This window comes from Camellia sinensis, chromosome 11 (assembly GCF_055761805.1).
Source record: "Camellia sinensis isolate YWXY chromosome 11, ASM5576180v1, whole genome shotgun sequence".
Taxonomy (NCBI): Eukaryota; Viridiplantae; Streptophyta; class Magnoliopsida; order Ericales; family Theaceae; genus Camellia; species Camellia sinensis.
The window spans coordinates 138,137,081-138,160,507 of NC_138971.1; the positions used below are offsets into that span (position 1 = coordinate 138,137,081).

The 23,427-nt window shown below is 36.7% G+C and overlaps 1 protein-coding gene and 2 long non-coding RNA genes across 14 annotated transcripts; 2 read left to right on the top strand and 1 right to left on the bottom strand.

The window, feature by feature from the left end:
* The first annotated feature begins 2,057 nt into the window (after positions 1–2,057).
* Positions 2,058–5,564, top strand: LOC145802847 (uncharacterized). Of its 9 annotated transcripts, XR_014344646.1 has the most exons (5): positions 2,058–2,216; positions 2,375–2,416; positions 2,569–2,654; positions 3,517–3,577; positions 4,865–5,564. It is a non-coding gene; the product is annotated as an uncharacterized LOC145802847 (long non-coding RNA). The 9 variants fall into 9 exon arrangements; XR_014344640.1 differs by lacking the exon at positions 3,517–3,577; XR_014344642.1 differs by lacking the exon at positions 2,375–2,416.
* A 19-nt stretch (positions 5,565–5,583) lies between these two features.
* Positions 5,584–8,232, top strand: LOC145802846 (uncharacterized). The gene is made up of 4 exons (XM_082895635.1): positions 5,584–6,386; positions 7,355–7,464; positions 7,650–7,746; positions 8,056–8,232. Exons 1-4 carry the CDS (start codon positions 6,310–6,312, stop codon positions 8,132–8,134), a joined length of 363 nt encoding a protein of 120 aa, XP_082751761.1. The 5' UTR covers positions 5,584–6,309; the 3' UTR covers positions 8,135–8,232.
* Positions 8,233–9,195: 963 nt separating this feature from the next.
* LOC114289585 (uncharacterized) lies at positions 9,196–16,243 on the bottom strand. 4 transcript variants are annotated; one of them, XR_014344649.1, is made up of 3 exons: positions 15,881–16,243; positions 13,385–13,432; positions 9,196–9,608 (listed from the first exon to the last, which is right to left on the bottom strand). It is a non-coding gene; the product is annotated as an uncharacterized LOC114289585 (long non-coding RNA). The 4 variants fall into 4 exon arrangements; XR_014344651.1 differs by having other exon boundaries at positions 9,196–9,441; positions 15,898–16,242; XR_014344650.1 differs by having other exon boundaries at positions 15,898–16,242.
* Between the last annotated feature and the right edge of the window lie 7,184 nt (positions 16,244–23,427).

Here is a 23,427-nt window from a genome sequence, read left to right on the forward strand (position 1 = left end):
TTTATATATTTTTTAATCACACCTTCTAATTGAAGTGTGATTATATATACATTACTACTTTTTAATCATACTTTTTAAATTAGTGTGATTATATATATATTTTTTAATCACACATTCTAATTAAAGTGTGATTATTTATATATTTTTTAATCACACCTTCTAATTAAAGTATGATTATATATACATTACTACTTTTTAATCACACTTTTTAAATTAGTATGATTATATATATATTTTTTAATCAAACATTCTAATTAAAGTGTGATTATTTATATATTTTTTAATCACACCTTCTAATTAAAGTGTGATTATATACATTATTACTTTTTAATCACACTTTTTAAATAAGTGTGATTATATATATATATATATATATATATATATTTATTCACACTCCCCAAATAGGTGTGTTTGTATAAACTATTCCAATTTGATTTGTATATAAAATATACAATTCCCAATTTTTTTTTTTTTAAAAAAAAGAGTCCCAATACCAAAACACAAATTAAAAAAAAAAATTCAAAATACATTTAACTCGTTGGCTACTTCTAATCAAAAGGAAAGTAGAAGGTTATGGCTCATCACAAGGCGCAAGAGAGAGAGAGAGAGATGGAGTTATGGATGGCAATTTGAAACTGGCCCGATAGGGACTCGACCCCCCGACCTCGAATTGAGCGGGTTTTCTCCGAAAAATACCTCCGACGGGACGGGGATGGTATTTAAAAATCAATCCTCGAACAGATTTGGGCAGGGGACGGGGATCAGTGTCCCAGCCCTGTACCCGGCCGGCCCCGTCCCCGATCCCCGACCCGGTTTATCCCTGATGTTAAATTACAATTTTACCCTTATACATATATATATATATATATAAACCACTGACTTTACCCTTATTTCACCTCAGATCTCATCTCTCTCTACACCCCGTCTCCATCTCTCATCTCTCTCTAGCTCACTGACTTCTCTCTCTCTCTCTCTCAGATCTACCGCCACCACACCGCGTCTCTCATCTCATCCACTCTCTCTCTTCTTGACGTCGCCGACCACCACTGCTGTCTAGCTCGTACCACCACCACCACCACCATCGCGTCTTTCATCCATTCCCTCTCTTCTTGACATCGCCGACCACCACCGCCATCCAGCTCGCACTACCACCACCACCACCACCGCGTCTCTCATCAGATCAGATCTTTTTTTTGTTTTTGTTTTCAGATATGTTTCAGATCTGTCTCAGATCTGTTTCATAATTTTTTGTTTTTCTTTTTATGTTTGTTTTAGATCTGCCTTGGATGATGATGATTTTGTTGTATTTTCTGAATTTTTTTTTTCTTGTTTTCAGATTTGTTTCAGATCAGATAGATCTGTTTCACAATTTTTTTTTTTTGTTTTTAGATCTATTTCAGATCTGTCGGATGATGATGTTGTTGTTGTATTTTTTGAATTTTTTTTTTTAGCCGGGGAATGCTCGGGGTTGGGGAAACCCGATCCCCGTTGGGGGCGGGGGTGGGGGTAGTGATAGGTTCCCCGTCGGGGATCGGGGTCGGGTCGGGGGAAATTCGACCATCGGGGATTGGGAACGAGGAGTGTGTTCCTCGGCCCCGCCCCGCCCCGTTGCCATTCCTAGATGGAGTGCGTTCAATACTGTTGGGGGCAGAGTGTTTCTTACGATCGCCATTTTCAGAGGCATCTCTCTTATCACCCCAAACCATCATCGCCTCGAAAAGCCCTCCGTTTGCGACGTCGGCATCGTCGCCGGCAAGAAGCTTCTAGTCTTCGAAATTGTCTCCTTCAGCTTCTTCCTATTCTCCTCTTTAGTCACTGAGGGCCTCAAGCTCGCCATCAATCTCTTGAACATACAACAAAAAGAGTCTTTAACTAATGATGAAAATAAATTTTATCACAAAAGACGTACCTTTTAATGAAGAAAATAATCTTTCATCTCTAAATTAAATATTGTTAAAAGATAATTTAATTAATCTTAAACTTTAAATAAATTTATTATGAAAGTCCACAAGGCTAATAATAATAATAATAATAATAAAACAAGGAGAGTAATTATTTTAGGGTTAATAATATAAATACATAAATAAATAAAAACCTAAGTTCTTGTTAACACAGCCTCCGCAGCCGTGAGAATGAGGGGGAAGGAGAAGAACAGCCGCAGTCCAGGTCTTGGACTTAGGTTTCGTAGCTCTTGCTCTGGGCCACCATTATCACAGGTAAGAAAACTTCCATTTCTCTCTCTATTTTTCTGAAATCTGGTTCTTCTCTGATCTGATGAGTGAAATAGGTTTGAATTCAGTTCTGAAATGGTTTGATTTTTAAATTTCTTTCATGATTGAAATAGGTTTCTGAAATGATCTTTATTTTCTGAAAGGGGTTTCGGAATGGTTTCTATCATTGCACCGTTTCAAAAATGGTTTGTCATCTGTATTTGCTGATTTTATTTTCTGAAAGGGGTTTCGAAATGATCTTTATTTGCTGATTTTGGATTGTTTTTTCTCTCATCTATATAGTTTCTCTGTGTATAGCAAAGATGAGTCATGCTATATACTTTTTTGTGTCTGCAAGGTGCTCGACAAAATGTCACAATGGCATTGCAAAGATGAGATTTGTCATCTCAGTTCTGTTATTTCTTGTGTTCATTTTATTTGGAGGTAAACACACCTTGGTCCTTTTTCAAAAGCTTCAGTTTTGATTTGTATATATGTTTTTGCTTGATTTTGATTTTCTTGTTTTCAAAAATTGTAGTTGCGTATGATCCATTAGCTTCAGCTGTGGCTATACATGTTGTTAAGAGTCATTTTGTTATTTTTATTACTATATGGTTTACTAGAGTGGAATTTTAAGTGGTTTTCATTGATCAAAATTTTAATAAACAACAGAGAGTCTTAGTAATTAATTTCTGCTGTTAATAATTAATTTCTGCTGTTAAAGATTTTGTATAACATAAATGTCTGCTGAACAATGCATGTGGTTTAAGGATGTGATACAAAGTGCTACTCTGTTTTTGTCTTTTCTTTTTTTCTTTTTCCCTTTAAATTAAAGAAAGTACATGGTTGTTGAAGTTGGGGAGAGTTTTAATTTTGTTGTTTATTTTATATGGAAGAAAGGCCTTTCTGGTTATATTTTTCTTCTAATCTCAGTTGTGTATAAATTTTCTGCAAAGTAGAATAAATATTATGTCATGCTAATATATTATTCATTTTATTGTGTTGTCCATGTCAGAAAGCTTTTTGTGTGTTCTCTAATAAGTAATGTTTCATTATAGTTGGCTTATTGACTCAAGTATTTATGAGTAATGAATCTTCCCAAACCCACCTATGATAGACATTTTGTAATTTGGTATCTTCTGGCATTAGTGGGAGCATTCAGGAATTTGTGATCATGGTTCTTGAGGTATACAATTATCCATGTTATCTTTTTGCCTTTCCTAACTTAGGAATTGTTTGGTTGTCTTTTTTAATTACTTTTTGTCTATTTAAGCAAAAAAAATTAGATCATTTTGCTTGTTTGCAGTTCCTTTTGTACTCTATTCAACCAGACAAGTATTATTAATTGCTCCTGCACAAATTAAGAGGTACTTCTATATTCTTCTAATTGCATGAACCAATTGATTTGATTTGGTGGGTCCACTTTGAATTTGAGCATTGTTTATTTATTTGCATTTTCCTATTTGATCCCATTATTGATGGTAGAGAACTACAGATCTCATTTGACAATTTTCCATATTATTTATGGTAGAAGCCTTCCGCACAACTGTAATCTTTCCTGTATAGTCATTTTATGTACTTATTCTATGTTCTAACATCCACTGCAGATCTCTTATCATAATTCAGCTTTTGAGTATGTTAGCATATTCGACAGTACTTTTGAACTTGATAACTAGTTCTTATATAAGATGTTGACTAGTTCCCTTCTTCTGCAAGATAGGTAATATAATGATCTAAATGGAAGCACACATTTACACTGAAATTGATAAAAGTTCAATTGATCAGTTTGCTTGTAGACATTGGATTGGATGAGAAACATTTTTCTTTTCATCACACTACAACAAAAAACACATTTTATAGCATTTGATGAATGCTATCAAAAGTAAGCAATAGCATTCGTTGGAATGCTATGTTTGCCCATGTTATTAAAAGTGTATCATTTTTAATAACATTTATCGAATGTTATCGTTGAACGCTATCGTAAATATATTATAACAATTTTTGAATGCTATGAAATAGTTAAAAGTTACTAAAAATACCAAAGGATAACATTTTGTTAATGCTATGAAATTGTTTTTATAGCAATCTAGTAATGTTACAATTTACCATATCATAACTAACTAAGAATGTTATAATAAAGCATGATAATAATCAATGTAACAGCTCTGGACTCCACTCAAATTGGGAAGTCCAATGACATAACTATAAGAAGGCATGTGTTCTGATAGGTGCAGACCAAACCGCTAACCATGTACTAAACCAGGAGACCAACCTCACAAGTGCACAGCCAGATAAAATCATGAGCTCATGGGGTCCTTTGACCCCATTTCCCATTAGGCCACATTATTCGATTTTGACACAAAATAGCAAACCAAATCTTGTAACTTTCTCAATGTTTCTCTCTACCTGCCTTAATCTGAGGTCCTTGGAGCCTTTCAGGACACATTTTTGGCGTCACATTCATTAAATAGTCATAGTCCTTAATACGAAAAGCACATCGTCTCTCACTTCCTCCTACTGCCGAAGTGATCTAAATCAAGCACTCTGAAGAAAGATAAAAAAAATGAATGTAACTCCAATATATGTTGAATTTGGATGATGAAAACTGTTCTTAATATTTTCTGAGTTCATATTTTCATATATCTTGATTGCAGTTACTTGGTTGGATGCATCGCAAGTTCCGGGCCAATGAACCACTGAAGGATTTTAGTGTAGCTAAGTCATGTATACCCTTACATATTTTTCTGCTAACGCTTTGCTAAAGCAATAATGAAAAGATTGGTGCACATATTAGAGTCAGACTGTAAGTGCAGTATTAAACATAATCATGAGTAGTCATTATAATATTTGTGGTAAGACCAATATAATCTAGTAGCATAATCAGTAGATCACTGGAAATTCGATAAGTCAGGTGTTGTTTAGGAAAGACAGCTTCAAAGCAAAGTAGCTGTTACATACCTGGAAATAATTAACCGCATAAGACCTGTGTACTTAGCAACTCTCCATGCCGCATGCTTATTTATAGCTGGAGTACAGCTTCAAGTTCAACTGAATGAACTACATACTGTAAGATTGTTACACTTGACATTCCCTTTGAGTATAAAGCTAATTGTTTTCCCAATCAATATTCCTCCATTGCTATTTCTACACGTCCCGATTCCTGTACTAAAAATTGAGATAATGGTAAGCATCAACAAGCCCATGAGTCATGATCCATAATATTTAAAACAACAGCAAAGCATAATATGCCATTAATTCTTTTGAGATGCATTTGAAAACACAAACCTACATGACATCCCTCCCAACTAACCTCACCATTATCCCAATTATTTAACATTTCTTCTGTCAGGGAATTCTTGTACTTGTCTTTCAGGGCAGCCATCACTGGATGACCAACAGTACTACCCAAAGTCAAATTTTGGCACTAAATCCTTAGGCAAAGCACAAAGAGACAACCATCTGTGAAAATCATTTGCCAGCCTAGAAGCAGCAAGAATAGAAGCAGACGACTTTGAAGAAGAATCTTCAGTTGTGATTTCCGAGCTCTTGCATGGCTTCCTTACCATAGGTACTCTTGGTTCAGACCCAGTCAGCACAGACCCATCAACGCCAACATTTGCCATATCAGTTGAGAACATAACTAAAAAAGAAACAGAAGTAACAGAGAATGAACTGAAGCTTATTAATGATGAGTAGGAGAAGGTGATAGGGGCTGAAGGAGACGGTTGCAATGACTCATCTGGGAGAAACAGTCATGTTAGTACTGGAAGAAACATTTATGTTAGCATTGGAAGAAGCTGCCATGGTAGCACCATTACACTTAGAGGAAAGCCATTGGAAGGCACAGAGACCAGTGGGAATGGAACAACAATCTGTCCACTCCAGAGCTATCTGTTTGGATCAGCAATTGAGTTGCCAGAAACAACCACAGTGGTAAAGAAGGAACATAGAACATCGCTTGGGGAGCTGTTTCAGAGGACAAAAATAGCAGAGGAAAATTATGTAGCCAAAAGCGAGAGGGGAGAAAAACGGATAGAAAAGGAGACAGATAAATCAGTCATACACCTTATGAAAAAGATGCTGAAGAAAAGAATGGTTCATGGTTCTTCTCGGAGCTCCACCACATCGACTGGGGGAAATGTTGACTCTGCTTCATCTGAGACAAAACTGCATAAGGTATGTGTACTTCTAGTTTAGACCTCTATTACATGAACTTGGGTGCAATGCATATCAAAATGCCGGACCCAACAAATCTCAAATTTAAGGTATGCAAACTCCGCAAAAAAAGGTCAATTTTTTTTTATATTATTTTTAATATATTATGTGAGACAAAATGGAAACATGTAGTGTCAAAAAGGCATTTTACTTATTTTACTTCAGTCATTTGATCTATGTAGTGGTTTCACTACGTGGGACTATTGCAAACTTTCTTGGAGTGTTGAGATGCCATTATACCCTTATAGTGTACTGAATGTGCTTGTTCATCTTTAAGAGCTTGTTTAACGTAAGTGTTCTCCAGTTATGGTTACATGCTCTCCAGTTACGGTTACATGCTCCCTTTTCTGCCTATGCAACAGTTTGATCGACAATTGTACTTTGTAGTTCTAATTTAAGCTCATTTACTTGACTATGTTAGTCTCATTTATAGGGGCTGCTATGGTTTTCCATGGGTTTTAATACTTCATTGCAAGCTAGTAATGGAAATTTCAATTTTTCATTTCTTTCAGTGATAGGACAAAATATTATTTGTTGGCATCCTTTGTTCTACACATAAAGCATAGTGAGTCCAAGGATTCCGCTGTAAGCCCAAGAATTTTGCTTTCTGGTCCTGCAGGTGAACAAGACCATCTCCTTGTCCTAGAACATTTTACGATCTCTCTTACTCAAAATAAGTTTGAGTCTGAGTGGAGAGATTTTTGAGTGATTTTTACCCAAATTTAAATTTGATATAGGTTTCAGTCAAGGGTTGGACATGCCATTATATCACTGTGTATTCTATATTTAATTTTCATTTAGAGACTAAATAGTTATTGTTTGCCTTTTATTTGTAAATATTTTCAGATTTATCATGATACGACAGCTCATTTATCTCATTATTTTGTATAAACGGGCCATAATTTGTATCCAACGGGAAATCAACTAAGGAGTGACTGCAGTGATGTCCCGATCATTCAAGCATTGCAGAGAGGTGTTAATTTGAACTGGATATCTGGGCGAATTCCACAAAAGATAATGTCAATGTTCTTCATGGAAGGTAATTGTGCTAATTTGCAAATGGCAGTCAATTCTAATATGGGAATTTTGAACCTCCCAAGTTATACTTTAGGATTATATCTCAATGTGACTTTGTATATGATGGTATCTAGAATATTTTTTACGAATGTGCAATTACCAGTATGTGTATACCTATGGAGTTGAGTTGTTTTTCTTCTTTATGAGGAAACTCTGGCCAACCTCCCAAGCGTTTAGAAGTTTCTAGGAGCTCAAATAGAGAAGATGATGAAGAATGGTCGCTGATATCTGAAATGCACTCAAGGTATTTGCACAATTAATATTCAATTGCATTTCTTTTGTAGAACATTAAATATTTGAGATTGGTAGAGCCTCTTAAACTAAGTTGTTGGTTATAGTAAAATTTCTGTTAAACTTGCAATTTATGTGGATAAAGTGACATTTTATTTTTACACGCTTCATGTCATGCTAGAGGTATTTAATGTTAAGACATTTGAAGGGGTGTGATCAGTCGAATTTTATCTTTTGTGAGACTAGAACAATCTCTAAAACTAGTTAGTTTATTCATATGCTTCTAGCGGTTTCTGAATTAATTTGTGTTTTCATTTTTCAGGTTAGAAATTTCTTGGAGAGATGCAAAATATGGTCAAAGAATTCAAGAACTTAATTTTGCAAGTTTTTTCATTTTTTAATATATGTAAGCACAGTGTAAAAACTTTTTATTTAATCCCTCTGTATATATTTTTGAACATATTTAACTTTCATTTATGAAATATATGACGTTATTTCATTCAATATGTGATTGTGATTCAAAGTATAGTATATAGTGTGTATTACATTCTTGAAATGCGCGTATAAAAATAATATTGATTATTCTTCAAATATGTCAAATTCTTTTTTTTATCACAGGTTTTATTAGTTATTAATCACACTTAAAAGATGTGATTTAAATATTATTCATCACACTTAAAAGATGTGATGAAATCATTTTTAATGACACTTAAAAAGTGTGATTAAAAATGACCCCTTTTAATCACACTCTTAAAGACCACACTTAAAAGATGTGATCTAAATGTTTTTAATCACACTTAAAAGATGTGATCTAAATATTATTAATCACACTTAAAAGATGTGATAAAATCATTTTTAATGACACTTAAAAAGTGTGATTAAAAATGATCCTTTTTAATCACTCCCAAAGACCACACTTTAATAAAACTTAAAATGTGTGATTAAAACACATATATCACATCAAAAAAGTGTGATCTTTATCTGTATTTGTAGTAAAAAAAATACTTTTTGCGACCGCCATCGCAAATAATAGAAATATAGTTGTAAAAGATCTTTTGCGACGGCCCATGCGATGACAAATGAGGGTTGCAAATGTGGGGGTGACAAATACTTTTTGTGACCGCAAAACAACAGTCGCAAACTATTTGCGACCGCCTAATCTACTTATGGCGACTAATGTTTTACTATCGCAAAAAGTTTAAAAAATGCCTTCAATGTATTAGCGACCATCTTGTTACTGTCGCAAAAAAAAAAAAAAAAAAAAAAAAAGGTGTACGGTTAAGCACTCTGGGAATAGCCATGGCCAAAACAATATCCATTAAGTACCAACAAGAAACATAACAATGTAATGTTCGTTCAGGAGATGAAATGGGACTTGGCAAAAAAAAAAAAACAATGAAAATGAAAACATAACAGAAAGAAAAAAAGAAAAAAAAAAAAAGAAAAAAAAGAAAGAAAGAAAGAAAGAAACACACCAAGCCCCTTTCGAGCTCTTAAGTAACTTGCTCACAACCAATAATCAAGTGTCAATGTTCGAGAAGAGTGTCTTAGGAGCCTTATTAAACCATTAAGCTTCAAATAAAACCAAATAACTAGTTTCAAACAAATCACAAAATTCTATCTAAAAAACTCCATGCCAAGTGAAGATGTTTGATTAAAGAGGCCCTGCGAAAATTTCATTCCCTCGCTGTTCATTCCACTTCTTAATCTACAGTAATTAATGCAACAAGCAAAAAATAAAAGACAATTTCAGAACCTATACTAAATGAGTTGCCTTTACTATTATTTGGTTTTACAATAATAAAAAAACGATTATATACATCAAAATGGTTACAAAGGATAGATTTGTCATTATGATTTTTCATAACAAAAACCCTGCCAAAAAAAACAGAGGATGTTACGGAGATATTTGAGGCCAAAACATCTTAATACAAATACTCTAGATTGGGTGGTTAGCAAAGCTTTTGGAAGTTCTAATTCACATTGAATTAACTGGATTTCACATGGTTGCACCATGTTGAATGGGTTTAACAGGCCAGTTATTATATCTGTTATATCTGTTATTATATCTATTCCAGAAGTTCTAAAACAACAAACCATGATCAAAATATTTGACTTTCATTGTTTAGAGGAGAAAAGCTATTCAATTCCATATTGAACAGTGTAAATCACAGTACCATGACAATCCAGCCTACACGCATTGCACATGCCACACAACAATATTTGTCCTTCTGTTTGGCAAGAGAAACAAGTTCTTGACAGAATGAAAAGTCAAATTGAAGTCATGCCCAAAAGAAGTCATTTGACCACTAATAGCTATAGCTAATTTGGCCAATTCAAAATCATGGGACCATACTTTAAGGGTTTTCTAAGATGTAAAAGAAAACTATATAATAGTGGAATAAAGGTTGAGACCCCCTTTGGGGGTCACCCTCTTGACCCCTTTTAGTTTTGATTGGTCAACTTTTTTTTTTTTTTTTTCTTCTCACCCAATCCCCAACCTCCATGTATGTGAGGGGGTTGTGGGGGTAGGTATTTTAAGGGGGTTTAAATCAATGCCCATAATAGTGCCAAACGGTCGTCACATGTGCGTAAATGATGTCTATCAAAGCAAAACAAACGAAAACTACATTCCTTCGAGCAAGGATCCTCTAAAGTGATTTTTCCCTAAAATTTTCTAAAGTGCTACAGTGTATGGTTGAGATTTACTGGCAAGTCACATCAATTTTTTTTATGTGACTTGCCAATAAATCTCAACCACACAATATAGCACTCTAGGAAACTTTAGGGAAATTTCACTCTAGAGGATCCTTGGTGCATTCCTTCACCTTAATGTTGCTACCTGTACGCCCATGTATTTATCGACATAAATTAAAGTCTATCATTTTAGGAGGACCAAAGTTTGCACCACCTAAAATAATGTCAAGAAATAAACTCATTAGTGCTTTCTTCCTCATAAGTTGAGACATGAAAGATGGTGGCTGTATCACTCCCAGAGGGAAATCCTAAACATCACTAGTACTTAATTCGATGAGGCAAAATCTTTCTAATAGGATTCAAGTTACTAACTTCTATCTCCCCTCTTCACTTCTTTCTAGATTGAAATATGTTTTTACAAACCTAGCTTGGAAAGGTCCATTGTATTTGTAGATATGGCATTCGTAATTACAAAACTATCGCCCCTCTTCACTTCTTCTACATCAGACTGCAGTTCAATGTTCATAATTTTAAGGGCTCAAAGATGAGCAAACAATTAGTAGAACACATCAAGGATTAGAAACTGCTTAAAAAATTGTCATAACATGAGTTAATATATCTATTATGCTCCAACATTAATTCAAGTCCTTCAAAGCTAAGGTGCCGTTTGGTAACACTTATATTTTCAGTTTTCTATTTATATTTACAAAATTTTAAAAAACTCAAATAAAAACTTGTTTGGTAAAATTTTTGATTTATAAATCAGTGGTCTCAGTTTATAAATTTGGCCAAAAAATGAAAACACAAAAAATGTGTTTCCATTTTGAGTTTTGAGTTTTTTTTTTTTTTTTTATCACCCAACATTAGCTACCACTCGCCACTATTGTCCACCACCGTCTTCCGTCACTACCACCCACCCTCCACCACCACTCACCACCTACCTGCTACCACCGGCCACCACCCGCCATCACCACCCACCTGCCACCCACTCGCCACCACCACCCACACCTCGCTGCCGCCACCACCGCCACCACCACCACCCACCTATCATTCACCTGCCACCATCCACCACCTGCCACTACCATTTACTGCCCGCTACCACCACCCACCACTTACTTGCCACCACCACCCACCTGCCACCACCATTCACCACCTGCCACCACGAACCACCCACCACCACCAGCCACCTGCCACCCACCCACCACCACCGCCACCACCACCCACCACCACCGCCACCACCACCCACCTGCCACCACCACCCACTCGCTACCACCTACCACCAGCCACCGTCACTCACCCACCCACCCACCACCACCACCACCACCACCACCACCACCAACCACTCGCTACCACCTACCACCCGCCACCGTCACCCACCCACCCACCACCATTACCACCACCCGCCACTTACCCGCCACCACCCGCCATCCGCCACCCACCTGCTACCACCACCCGCCACCACCACCACCCACTCGCTACCACCCATCACCCGCTACCGTCACCTACCCATCCACCCACCATCACCACTCATCACCCACCCGCCACCACCCACTACCACCCGCCATCCGCCATCGCCGCCACCACCACCACCACCACCACCACTCACTCGTTACCACCCACCACCCGCCACCGTCACCCACCCACCCACCCACCACCCGCCACCGACCCGCCACCCACCACCACCCGCCATCGGCCACCCACTACCCACCACCCGCCATCTGCCACCCACCTGCCACCACCACCACCACCACCCACTCGCTACCACCTACCACCCGCCACCGTCACCCACCAACTCACCCACCACCACCACCCAGCCGCCACCACCCACCACCACCAGCTACCCACTACCCACCGTCACCACTTTCCACCACCGTCTTCCACCACCACTTGTCACCACTTGCCATTTCTAGCTCTTTTTTATATTTTTAAATTTTTTAAAACATTTTGTCAATTACCAAACGCGTTTGTAGTTTATATTTTTCTAAAAATAAACAAAAACCAGTTTATAAAATTTTTGTAAATATAAACTGAAAACATAAACGTTACCAAACACACCCTAAGAATTGGGTTCTCATCTTCAATTTAATGGAATGTTGTTTGGGTCAGATTTAAAAGATCTAGTGGAGTTTCACAAAACCAAGCATTGACTAGCTTTCAGGTTTCTTTGAGTTTCCTAGTGTTCAAGATAGATTCTAACATAATTGGCATTGTGTAAGAGACATCTTGAATAAATTTAATGTTGAATAATGAAATTACGAAAACATAAATGTAATGTGTAGCTGAGATATTATTTGAAGTATGACTCACGTCACATTCAAAATATAAATGTCAACCAAATAATATATGTTTTATTTTTTAATTTTGTACACTTAGCATTACCAAGTTTTCTACTTCAATGGATGGAATACTGTGTGCATAGAATCTTTTCCTAATCATAAGGAATTATGTACTTAAATGACCAAAAAAAAAAAAAATAATCATTTAATAATGAAATTACGAAAACATCATTAACGGGAAACATATAATACTTTTATCTTGTGCAGTGAGTAAATTTCAACGTTGTAAGGAAACTTAGTTTGGTAGGCAAAAGTTGACTCAAAATATCCTTTTCATAATCAAAATATGAAAATAAAAGAACATATACTTTTGTTAGTGGTAGAAATTCACAAGAGGGCCAAAAGGAGGTGCAGAAGAACATATACTTTATGCAGTTGAATGCTCAATATTCTCATTATTCAAAAAAGTTATGCAATCAAAGGTCAATAAGTGATGTTCAAGTCTGCTATTGCTATGCTATCACATGACTGCCACAATATAGGCACAACAAATTTTGTAGACAAGAACCAAGTTCGATAAGTCATTACTGAGATATAATTGCTCCATATGGGTACAAATTAACTTAAACTTATTCTCTAAATAATGCAGTATCAAAAAAATGGGATGGTAAACTATACCTCTTTCAAGGGCCAATATGTCCTTTCTGAAGAACGTTGCTTCTGCACCTACGGAATCAAAAAGACAACAATCACAAATTGATTTTATGTTAGACAAGGAAACATGCACTACATTGTTACACATATCTTCTGCATCCAATGGTGGAGCTTTTAGCAAATCTATCGCCCTTCTATGAAGTCCCCATAGATTATTAAGAAACTAATGAGAAAAAAATATACATATATCCTTATACATGCTAAAACCTTAGTCATACCTCAAAATCAGAACAACACATTTAGTTATGAGATCAATTCAAGAGAGTTGATAGATCAATAGAGCCATGTCAAAAGAGTTCAACTGACATCATATGGTAGAGGATTGCTCCACCAGACCCAAGTTTAAAGTAATCCAAATCATTTAGTTGTGTGAGTAAACATTATATTTTCCTTCACAACGCTCACTTGAACAACTCAAGTCTAAATTAAACTCATGTTCCTCAATGCCAATATGCCAAAAACATGGCTTCTATTAATTTATGGTCTTCCTTTTAAAAAATAAAATTAGTTTCCTAAAATGATTAAATCACACCCCTTGGTCAAAAAACACCCCTTGTGTATGGATCCAACTGTGAGATCATGAAAAATAAAGTCATTGTAAGAACTCAAAAAAAGTTTGGTGAAACAACAAGGTGGATAGCATGTAACTTCTTCTAACCTCTTGAATCAAAATCGAACTTGAATACTCCAACATTGCTTTATGCCGAAACATGAGAGAAATCTATTGAATTTGTTCATTTGTTACAACTTCATTGTATCATTTGTACCTTTAATTTGTTCATTAGTCGGCTCATTTTATTTTTTTGGACATTTTAGAGAAATCTATTGAATTGGACATTCAAATATGCACAATAATCATAACAAGGACAGCATAATTTAGAAGTCCTTGAACTAAATACAATACATAATTAATATAAAAAAACTTCCAAACATGAAAAAGAGAAATCTCAACAAGTATACGGAAAGTATAGAGGTTCTAACCAATTAATAGATATTTTAATCACTTTGTTTTGATGCAACTTTGTTTTGTAGCTTATGAGATGGAAATAGTATAAATAGTTAGAAAAAAATTAGTAATCTAGAACCTGAGAAAGGGGAGACTTTTAGATCCTAATTTTTTATTTTGATCTGTCAGTTTGAAAAAAAGTTACACCAAACATATTATAGTCTAACAATACATTTTAAAAAATATAGAAAAAGCACAACAAACGTAATCCATCTGTAAGATGGATGAACCCAAGACCTCAACAACTGAGACAATAATAGCATCAAACGCCAACACCCTTTTGGAAGATTAATTTGTAAATACTAATGTAGTAATTAGACAAATGGATTAGTAATGTAATGTTGCTATTAAATATGAATCAACCATAGGTCTCTTTATATGATCAATAAATTCTAGATGCTCATGGAGAGAGTGACATGAAGGGTGATGAGTGAGTGAATTACTTTCTTGTCTATGATTCACAGATTCTATATATTGATGGACATTTGTAGTTTATTTTATATTAATTCTACATCACAAGATGATTCATGATCAAGAATATAGTCTTAATCATAGAAAGTTCTTGAATTTTTATGATTTCTTTTTTGGGATTAAATTAGGATTAAATATGGTGAATACAATAAAACAGAATGAAACATTAAAAATGGAAACTAGTTCTGAAAACTAGAAACCAAACTTGTTTGTAGAGTCTATTTTTGTTATAAAAATGAAAACTAGTATTCATATATAATTTACTAAATTCTAGAAAAAAAAGATGATTTCCAATGTTTTGTAATCAATTTTTCATTCCTTCTTCCCACCTCCGTCTAGTCTTCCCACCCCTAGCTATCAAAAACAATCTCCATTATTCATTACCAATACATTAATGTAAAGCATGAAAAATAATGAGGCTACTAAACCAATACAATTGGTGAGGTATTCAAAATTAGTTACCCATATTATTGAGTACAAAATTTGTAATTTGTTTTCTATCACGCTTCCTAAACGTAGGTGGTTAGATAAAGTTGCCATTGAAGAAACATCCAACTCCTCAATGAGTAGTCCAGAAGAACAAGAAAGCAGAGCTTTCTAGCCAAACAAACATAAAAGCATAATAGTAAAAGTTTGAAATTCGGTTGGTTCCTAAAATTTTCTCAGCATACAAACAAGAGGTTCAAAAACTAAATAAAATTTAGCAAACAATCTAGAGAAATGTTCAGATCAAGTTTTAAAGACAAAGCAAATCAAGATTTAATAATTTTAAAAAATAAAAAAATAAAATGAATTTTCGAATAAAAAAGATGTTTCGAAATCAGAATCTGCACCGCATTGATAAAAATAAATTGAATTGAAAAAATTTCATGTTGTTACCGTTGATGTTGATCTTCAAAATCGAACAAAGCTATGAGTCATAGAGAATTTGGGAGTTGAAAGAAAGATATAGGGATTACAGAGACAGAGAGTTGGATTCATACATAGAAATTAGGCATACCGATTATGAATCGATCCAAATCTTCATCAACAGCAGATTGAAATCTTCAAATCTTCATCAACAATTGATCAAAATCTTCATATCTTTATCAAAGAGAGAGTCGAGCGAGAGAGAGTGGAGAGTGGACAGTGAGATTTGAGCGAGAGAGAGAGTGGAGAGTTGAGTTTGAGAGAGGAGAATTTGAGAGATTACTAGTATGATTTGTGAGATTTTGAGAGAGAAGAGAATTTGAGAGATTACCAGTATGATTTGTGAGATTTGAGACAGAGAGAGAGAGTTGGGAAATAAGAGTGAAAGGGGATAAGGATAGTTTTACATGATTTGTTTTTTTTATTTTTTATTTTTTGTTTTCTGTTAAGAACACAATTGGGGGTTATGTAAAACGAGATTGTTATGTAAAAGTGATTTTTTGCGATGGTTAAAAAATTAGTTGTAAAAAAATAGACGCAAAAAATTATATTTCTAGTAGTGTAAGTTGTATTGAGTTGAAACCTCTCTAACTCGGTTTTGGGGTTTTAGAGATGCACATTATTAGTCATACTTTAGGTGTCAACCTAATTAAAATGCTTAGTTTGGACAATGATGTAATTTTTTCTTAAGCCATTTGTATCATTCTATATTTTAATAAATTTGATTTGCTTGCTATTTAAAAAAAAAAAAAAAAAAAGAAACCAAAAATAGACTTAAAGTTGCGTAACAAAACAACATGACTAATCCATCTTTGACTGATTAAAATTTGAACTTTTTAATATGACTTTTTGTAAGAATGATTGCAATTTCAATAAAACATGTTCAGTTTACATGTAACAAATGATTTTTTGAACTTTATAGTGAAGCGCATTAAAATTATAAGAATCAAAATAATATAATGATTAAAATAGAGATTATCAATATAATTTATTTATATATACATATATTATTGATAAAGATAAGAAATAAAAAGATTGTAGAAGAAGATAGTGCTTGTTTTGTAGATCACAAAAATCATATCATGTACATGGGCCTGTTTTGCAGATCACAAACATCATATCACGTGCTCTATATGGTTGCATATAGTACTGGTATAAATTGGCTCCATATGGTATATATACATACAACTATGTTTGGTTTTGACTTTTTGATCAGAAAAGTATAAAAAATAAAATTGATTATATAAGTTAATAAGATAAAATGTTACATTTAAATCATAATTATTATATTTTTTCTCTCACAAAAGCCACAAAAGCCAAAAACAAAAACCAAACGAGACTAAAAAAGCTAGGCCAAAATAGTCAAAAAGTCAGGCTATTTTAGCTCTTCACAAACGAGGACTACATATATCTTGTTTCTAACCCAATAACATGGCCGTGAGTCATCGAATCAAATTGAGCAAACTCAGAAAGCAAGACAGGGTAAGGCATCCTCGAATCTTGCTAGTAATAACAATAAAAAACAATAATGTTGATAATAATTGTGAGTTTTGATAAACTAAATTGGAGTTTTGGAGTAAGGAAAAAGATAAAGAAAAAATAATGGGTAAATTACAAATACATACCTTGAGGTTTGATTAAAATATGAAATGCTCCTTGTAGTTCTGGAAATTACATTCCACTCCCTGAGGTTTCTAATTTCATAACAAATTGCCCATTTTATTAATAAATTATCAAGTCAATTAAAAGTTTTTAATTATATTAAAAGCATGTTTCTGTGGGGAAGTATTTTGCGAATGACGCCACGTGGCATAGCCCTGAGATGTCTGCTAAGGTGCCACATGGATGAGTCATGTTGCTGAGGTGACCACGGCATTGCCGAGATGTTCTGTGGTAATGCTAGAATCATGAGGTATCCGAATAAGGGACAAGAGTCCTAGAACAGAAGAGGCTCTCAGTCTGGATAAAGATAAGGCTTATGAGGAGTTTATCCCTATTTAGCTAAGAGTCCGGGATGACTATTGAGCTTGAGTCCAATGAAGTGAGACTTTTAGGGGACTAGGTCACTACTGGATATAAAGTGAGGCACCCTAGTGGGACGAAGGTAAGTTTTTACTTGGGAGTTTAAGTACTGTTTTGATAGCTGTGAGAAATAAGATTTATTGACTTGATCGTCTGAGTGCCTCCAGGTAGATAAACCACCGCGGTATTCTCATCTTCTTGTTGGCATGTAGTTGGCTCAATCTATTCCGCTGGTGCTCTACAGCTAAGTTCACTGATTGGTTGTGTGATCATAAATCAACACTCCAAAAAGCCAGGCTATTTTAGCTCTTCACAAACGAAGACTACATATATCTGGTTTCTAACCCAATAACATGGCCACAGGTCACCGAATCGAATTGAGCAAACTCAGAAAGCAAGACAGGGTAAGGCATCCTCGAATCTTGCTAGTAATAACAATAAAAAACAATAATGTTGATAATAATTGTGAGTTTTGATAAACTAAATTGGAGTTTTGGAGTAAGGAAAAAGATGAAGAAAAAATAATGGGTAAATTACAAATACATACCTTGAGGTTTGATTAAAATATGAATTACTCCTTGTAGTTTTGGAAATTACATTCCACTCCCTGAGGTTTCTAATTTCATAACAAATTGCCCATTTTATAAATAAATTATTAAGTCAATTAAAAGTTTTTAATGATATTAAAAATATGTTTATGTGGGGAAGTATTTTGCGAATGACGCCACGTGGCATAGCCCTGAGATGTTAGCTAAGGTGCCACGTAGATGAGTCATGTTGTTGAGGTGACCACGGCATTGCCGAGATGTTCTGTGGTAATGCCATAATCCCAAGGTATCCAGATAAGGGACAAGAGTCCTAGAATAGAAGAGGCTCTCAGTCTGGATAAAGATAAGGCTTATGAGGAGTTTATCCCTATCTAGCTGATAGTCCAGGATGAGTATTGAGCTTTAGTCCAATGAAGTGAGGCTTCTAGGGGACTAGGTCACTACTGGATATAAAAGTGAGGCACCCTAGTGGGACGGAGGTAAGTTTTTACTTGGGAGTTTAAGTATTGTTTTGATATCTGTGAGAAATAAGATTTATTGACTTGATCGTCAGAGTACCCCCAGGTAGATGAACCACCGCGGTATTCTCATCTTCTTGTTAGCATGTAGTTGGCTCAATCTATTTTGCCGGTACTCTACAACTAAGTTCATTGATTAGTTGTGTGGTCAGAAATTAACACTCACAATTTGGCGTCGTCTTTGGGAACTTAAGGAGAATAGATTGCCAATAACGAGCAGGAAGAGGAAATTGGGCACGACATCCACAGTGAGGAGGAGGAACATATGGATCCTACTGCCAGAGAAGAGAACCATAATGAAGGAGTACATGAACCAAATCTTGGGGTGAATAATGTTGGCAAGGGGAGCAATGTTTCGAAGAAGAGATGCCGAGATGAATACTACAATGAAAGTGACCTCTAGATATGGAAGGATAGATGCCTGAGGAGGGATGAGGAGATGAAGGACATGGCAAACAAGTTGACAGACTTGCAGACTGTGGTCAACTTCATGATGCAAAACAACGTGATGTAACTATCATTCTCGTTGCAGGAGACACCGGCACCAGCAGCCAAGACTGATGCCTTGAAAGGAGGATAGAAGGCAGTCCCACTTGTTCGACAACATGGCAAGGGTCAAGGAAACTCACATCGGCCATCAAACGATGTGGGTGTACAGAGTCAATACGAGGTGAGTCACAAAGCACATTGCGGACCAAGGGGACTTATGTCAAAGGATCTCGACAAATCCAAGGGCAAGGCCTCTGTTTTGATGCAGTAGACAAAAGGAAGTCCAAGAGGATGCACAATTACATCGGGTGTAGCACGCCGAAGAGGCTGAAGTTTATTGATAATCGAGCTCTAGGTAGAACGAAGGAGGATCTGAGAGATTACCTCCAAAGAAAGAGACTTAACACTGAGATCACGTCCAACGTCCAACCGAGGACACCATTCTTGGTGGAGTTAGATATGTTTGAGGCACCGAAGAGATTCAAACATGCTGAGGTTTCAGATCTATGACAATAAGTTTGATCCAAACTTTCATGTTGGTTTGTATTTGAATTAAATGGCTTTGTGGAGCAGGAACGAGTAATTGTTGTGCAAGGTATTCCAATCATCGTTCAAGGAGATAGCATCAGATTGGTTCCATAAGTTGCTAAAAGGAAGTGTAAAGAGTTGGGAAGGCCTAGCCGAAATGTTTGTGGCTAGGTTTGGTACATACAAGTACGACCACTAAGGGTAGACTCCCTATTGGCTTTGAAGATTAGCGATGGCGAAGGCCTCAGGGCTTATGCTAAGAGATACTATGAGGTGTATAATCGAATTCCGACTTGTAACTAGGAACTGGCTGTTGTGTCTTTCAAAAACAGCCTAAATGATAATTGTCCGCTTTGAAAATCACTTGCAAAAATCCTACCGAAGAGCATGGAAGAGCTCATGGCACAGATTGAGAAGTATGCCAGAGTAGAGGAAGATACACAAGGAATGAAGATACCAAAGCAAGAAAAGAGAAACGGCTTGCCAAAGCGAGACCGAGGAAATACCAATGTTGACAGGCCAGAAACAAGAACGAGGGCTATGCAGGCAGTGAGTACGGTATTCAGGATTTTGATCTATAAGGTTTTAGAGAGGATCCAAAACCAGTTATACAACAGAGCATTGGAGAGGGTCCTTGGTGAGTTCATGGGTAGAAGCACTGGAAAGCATTGCGCCTACCATAACGAAAACGGACATATGACTTAGGGATGCAGGGCTCTGAAGTCACATTAGGAGGATCTGGTTAGACAGGGTCACCTGAGAGACCTAGTAGATGAGGCGAGAACAAGGGAAGAGCATGCAAGGCTGCCTCAGGCACCAATAGTACCACCTCCACCACCACTACCGCAGCAGGCGGATGGACCTCGGGTAATCAACGTGATTTACTCAAATGTCAATGAGAATGAAATTCAAGGAGAGACCCAGAGAGTAAGGCACCTATAACATGTATATCAGGTCCAACAAAAGAAGCCTAGAATAAATGAATATCAGGCACCAATGATTTCTTTCACTGTGGTCGACTTGGATATGGTGCAGCATTTGCATAATGTTGCCCTAGTGGTAACTTTGAAGATTTGAGATTGCCAGGTGAGATGCATACTGATTGATAAGGGCAGCTCTTGTGACATCATGTATGTCAGATTTTATAAGGAGCTTGGCCTTCATCTGGATAATTTAGTGCAGTCTAACAACCTTATGGTCGAATTCAACAGGATGTCGACATGGCCTCTCGGAGCCACAAATCTAGAGATGTAGGCAGGGAGCAAGAATATAATAATGGAGTTTACTGTGATAGATACTCCTTTCCCATACAACATTATTCTGGAAGGACTGTGGTTACATGCAATGAGGGTTGTTCCCTCAACACTGCACTAACTGTTGCGATTCCCAACTAAGTAGGGAATTGAAAAAGTAAAGGGGGACCAAGTACATGCAAAAAATTGCTCTATGGCAGCAATAAAGTACACCTATAATATAGGGGAAGCAGAGAGTGCAAAGATTGAAAGTAAAGACCACATGGTCTTAGATGATGTCAGCAAAGCACCTGTTGAGAAGAGTGAAGAACCATCGAAAAAGGTTCTGGTGCAAGAAGGAGATGATGAACAATTCTTCCTCCTTGGCTCTGGCTTAGCCGAGGAAGAAGAAAGAGAACTGGAGGCTTTCGTGAGAGAGAACATAGAGGTGTTTGCTTGGACACCTTATGAGATGCTAGGGATCAACCTCGAGATCACTTGTCACAAACTTGACGTGGACAGGTCTGCAAAACCAGTCGTCTAGAGAGCAAGAAGACCGACATTAATACATGTGCAGGCAGTTAAGAAAGAAATAGAAAAGCTACTAGAGGCACATGCCATCAGAGAAATGAATTATCCCACCTGGTTGTCCAATATAGTGGTGGTGAAGAAGAAGAATGAGAAGTGAAGGGTCTGCATGGACTTCACAAGCTTGAACAAGGCTTACCCCAAGGACAGTTTTCCATTGCCCAAGATTGATCAACTAGTAGATGCCACATCGAGGCATGGAAGGATAAGTTTTCTGGACGCATATAGAGGTTATCACCATATAGCAATGTATGCCCTAGATGAAGAAAAGATAGCATTCATCACCCCTAAAGAACTTTATTGCTATAGAGTAATGCCTTTTGGGATTGAAGAATGCAGGAGCGACATACCAGAGACTGGTCACCAAGATGTTCAAACATGTGATTGGGAGGACAGTATAGGTCTACATAGATGATATGGTTGTTAAAACCAAGGAACTTGGGAACCATCTAACTGACCTAAAGGCAGTTTTTGACATATTAAGAACATACCAGCTTCGACTCAATGCCTCGAAGTGCACATTTGGAATTGGATCCGGTAAATTCCAGGGTACTTGGTTACTAGGAGGGGTATTGAAGTGAGCCCAGATCAGATCAGGGCCATCCTTGACTTGAAAAGCCCAACAATAGCCCAAGAAGTCTAGATTTTGACTAGAAGGGCAGTGGCCCTGAACAGGTTCATTAACCGAAGTTCAGATAAATGCAACAGTTTTTTGGCTTATTGAAGAAGGCCACATAATTTCTGTGGACAAAAGAATGTGAAGTCGCTTTGGCTGACTTGAAGAAGTGCTTGACAACCCCACTAGTGTTATCGAACCCAGTACCAGGAGAAGAATTGTTCTTATACTTGGTAGCTTTAGACCACGCCGTGAGTGCTGTGGTAATCCGCGAAGAAGAAGGTGATCATAAGGTAGTGTACTATGTGAGCAAGACCCTGGCAAATGCAGAACCAGGTACCTATCTGTGGAGAAGTTAACATTGGCCCCTGGTAATGGTCTTGAAAAAGTTGAACCACTACTTTCAAGCCCACAAGATTGTAGTGCAAACTGAACATCCACTAAAGTCCTTGTTGTAGCATAGAGACCTGACAGACAGAGTAGCTTGATGGGTTGTAGTTCTAGGTCAGTATGACTTAGAATTCAGGCCAAGAATAGTAATCAAGGGCCAAGTTTTGGCCGACTTTGTGGCAAAATTTTCTCCTAGCGCCATCCCAAGGGGGGCACCAGTAAGCCAAGGCCTAGGATGTCCAAGAGAGGAAGAGGAAAACCAATTGGGGCCACGGAACCCCACGTTGCCAGAATAGAAGAATATAGAAGAAAGACTAAAACCTTGCGACATTTACATCGGTGACTCCTTCCGCTTCTTAGTCGATGGTAGCTCAAATCGACAAGGAGCGGGGGTAGGAGTAGTTTTGGTATTGTTGGATGGGTAAATGATAAAATAGTCCATCCGTTTAGGGTTCAAGGCTTCCAATAACGAAGTAGAGTGCGAGGCACTGATTGCTAGACTGAGGCTAGTAGCAGCTATGGAAGCTGACGAGGTGGTAGTCTTTTGTGACTCCCAGCTCATTGTAAATCAAGCAATGAGCTAGTACGCAGCCCAGGATGAGAGGATGATAGCCTATGTCAAGGAGGTTGTCAAGCTGCTAACACGGTTCGAAAGCTATTGGCTACAGCAGGTTAGTCGAGATGATAACA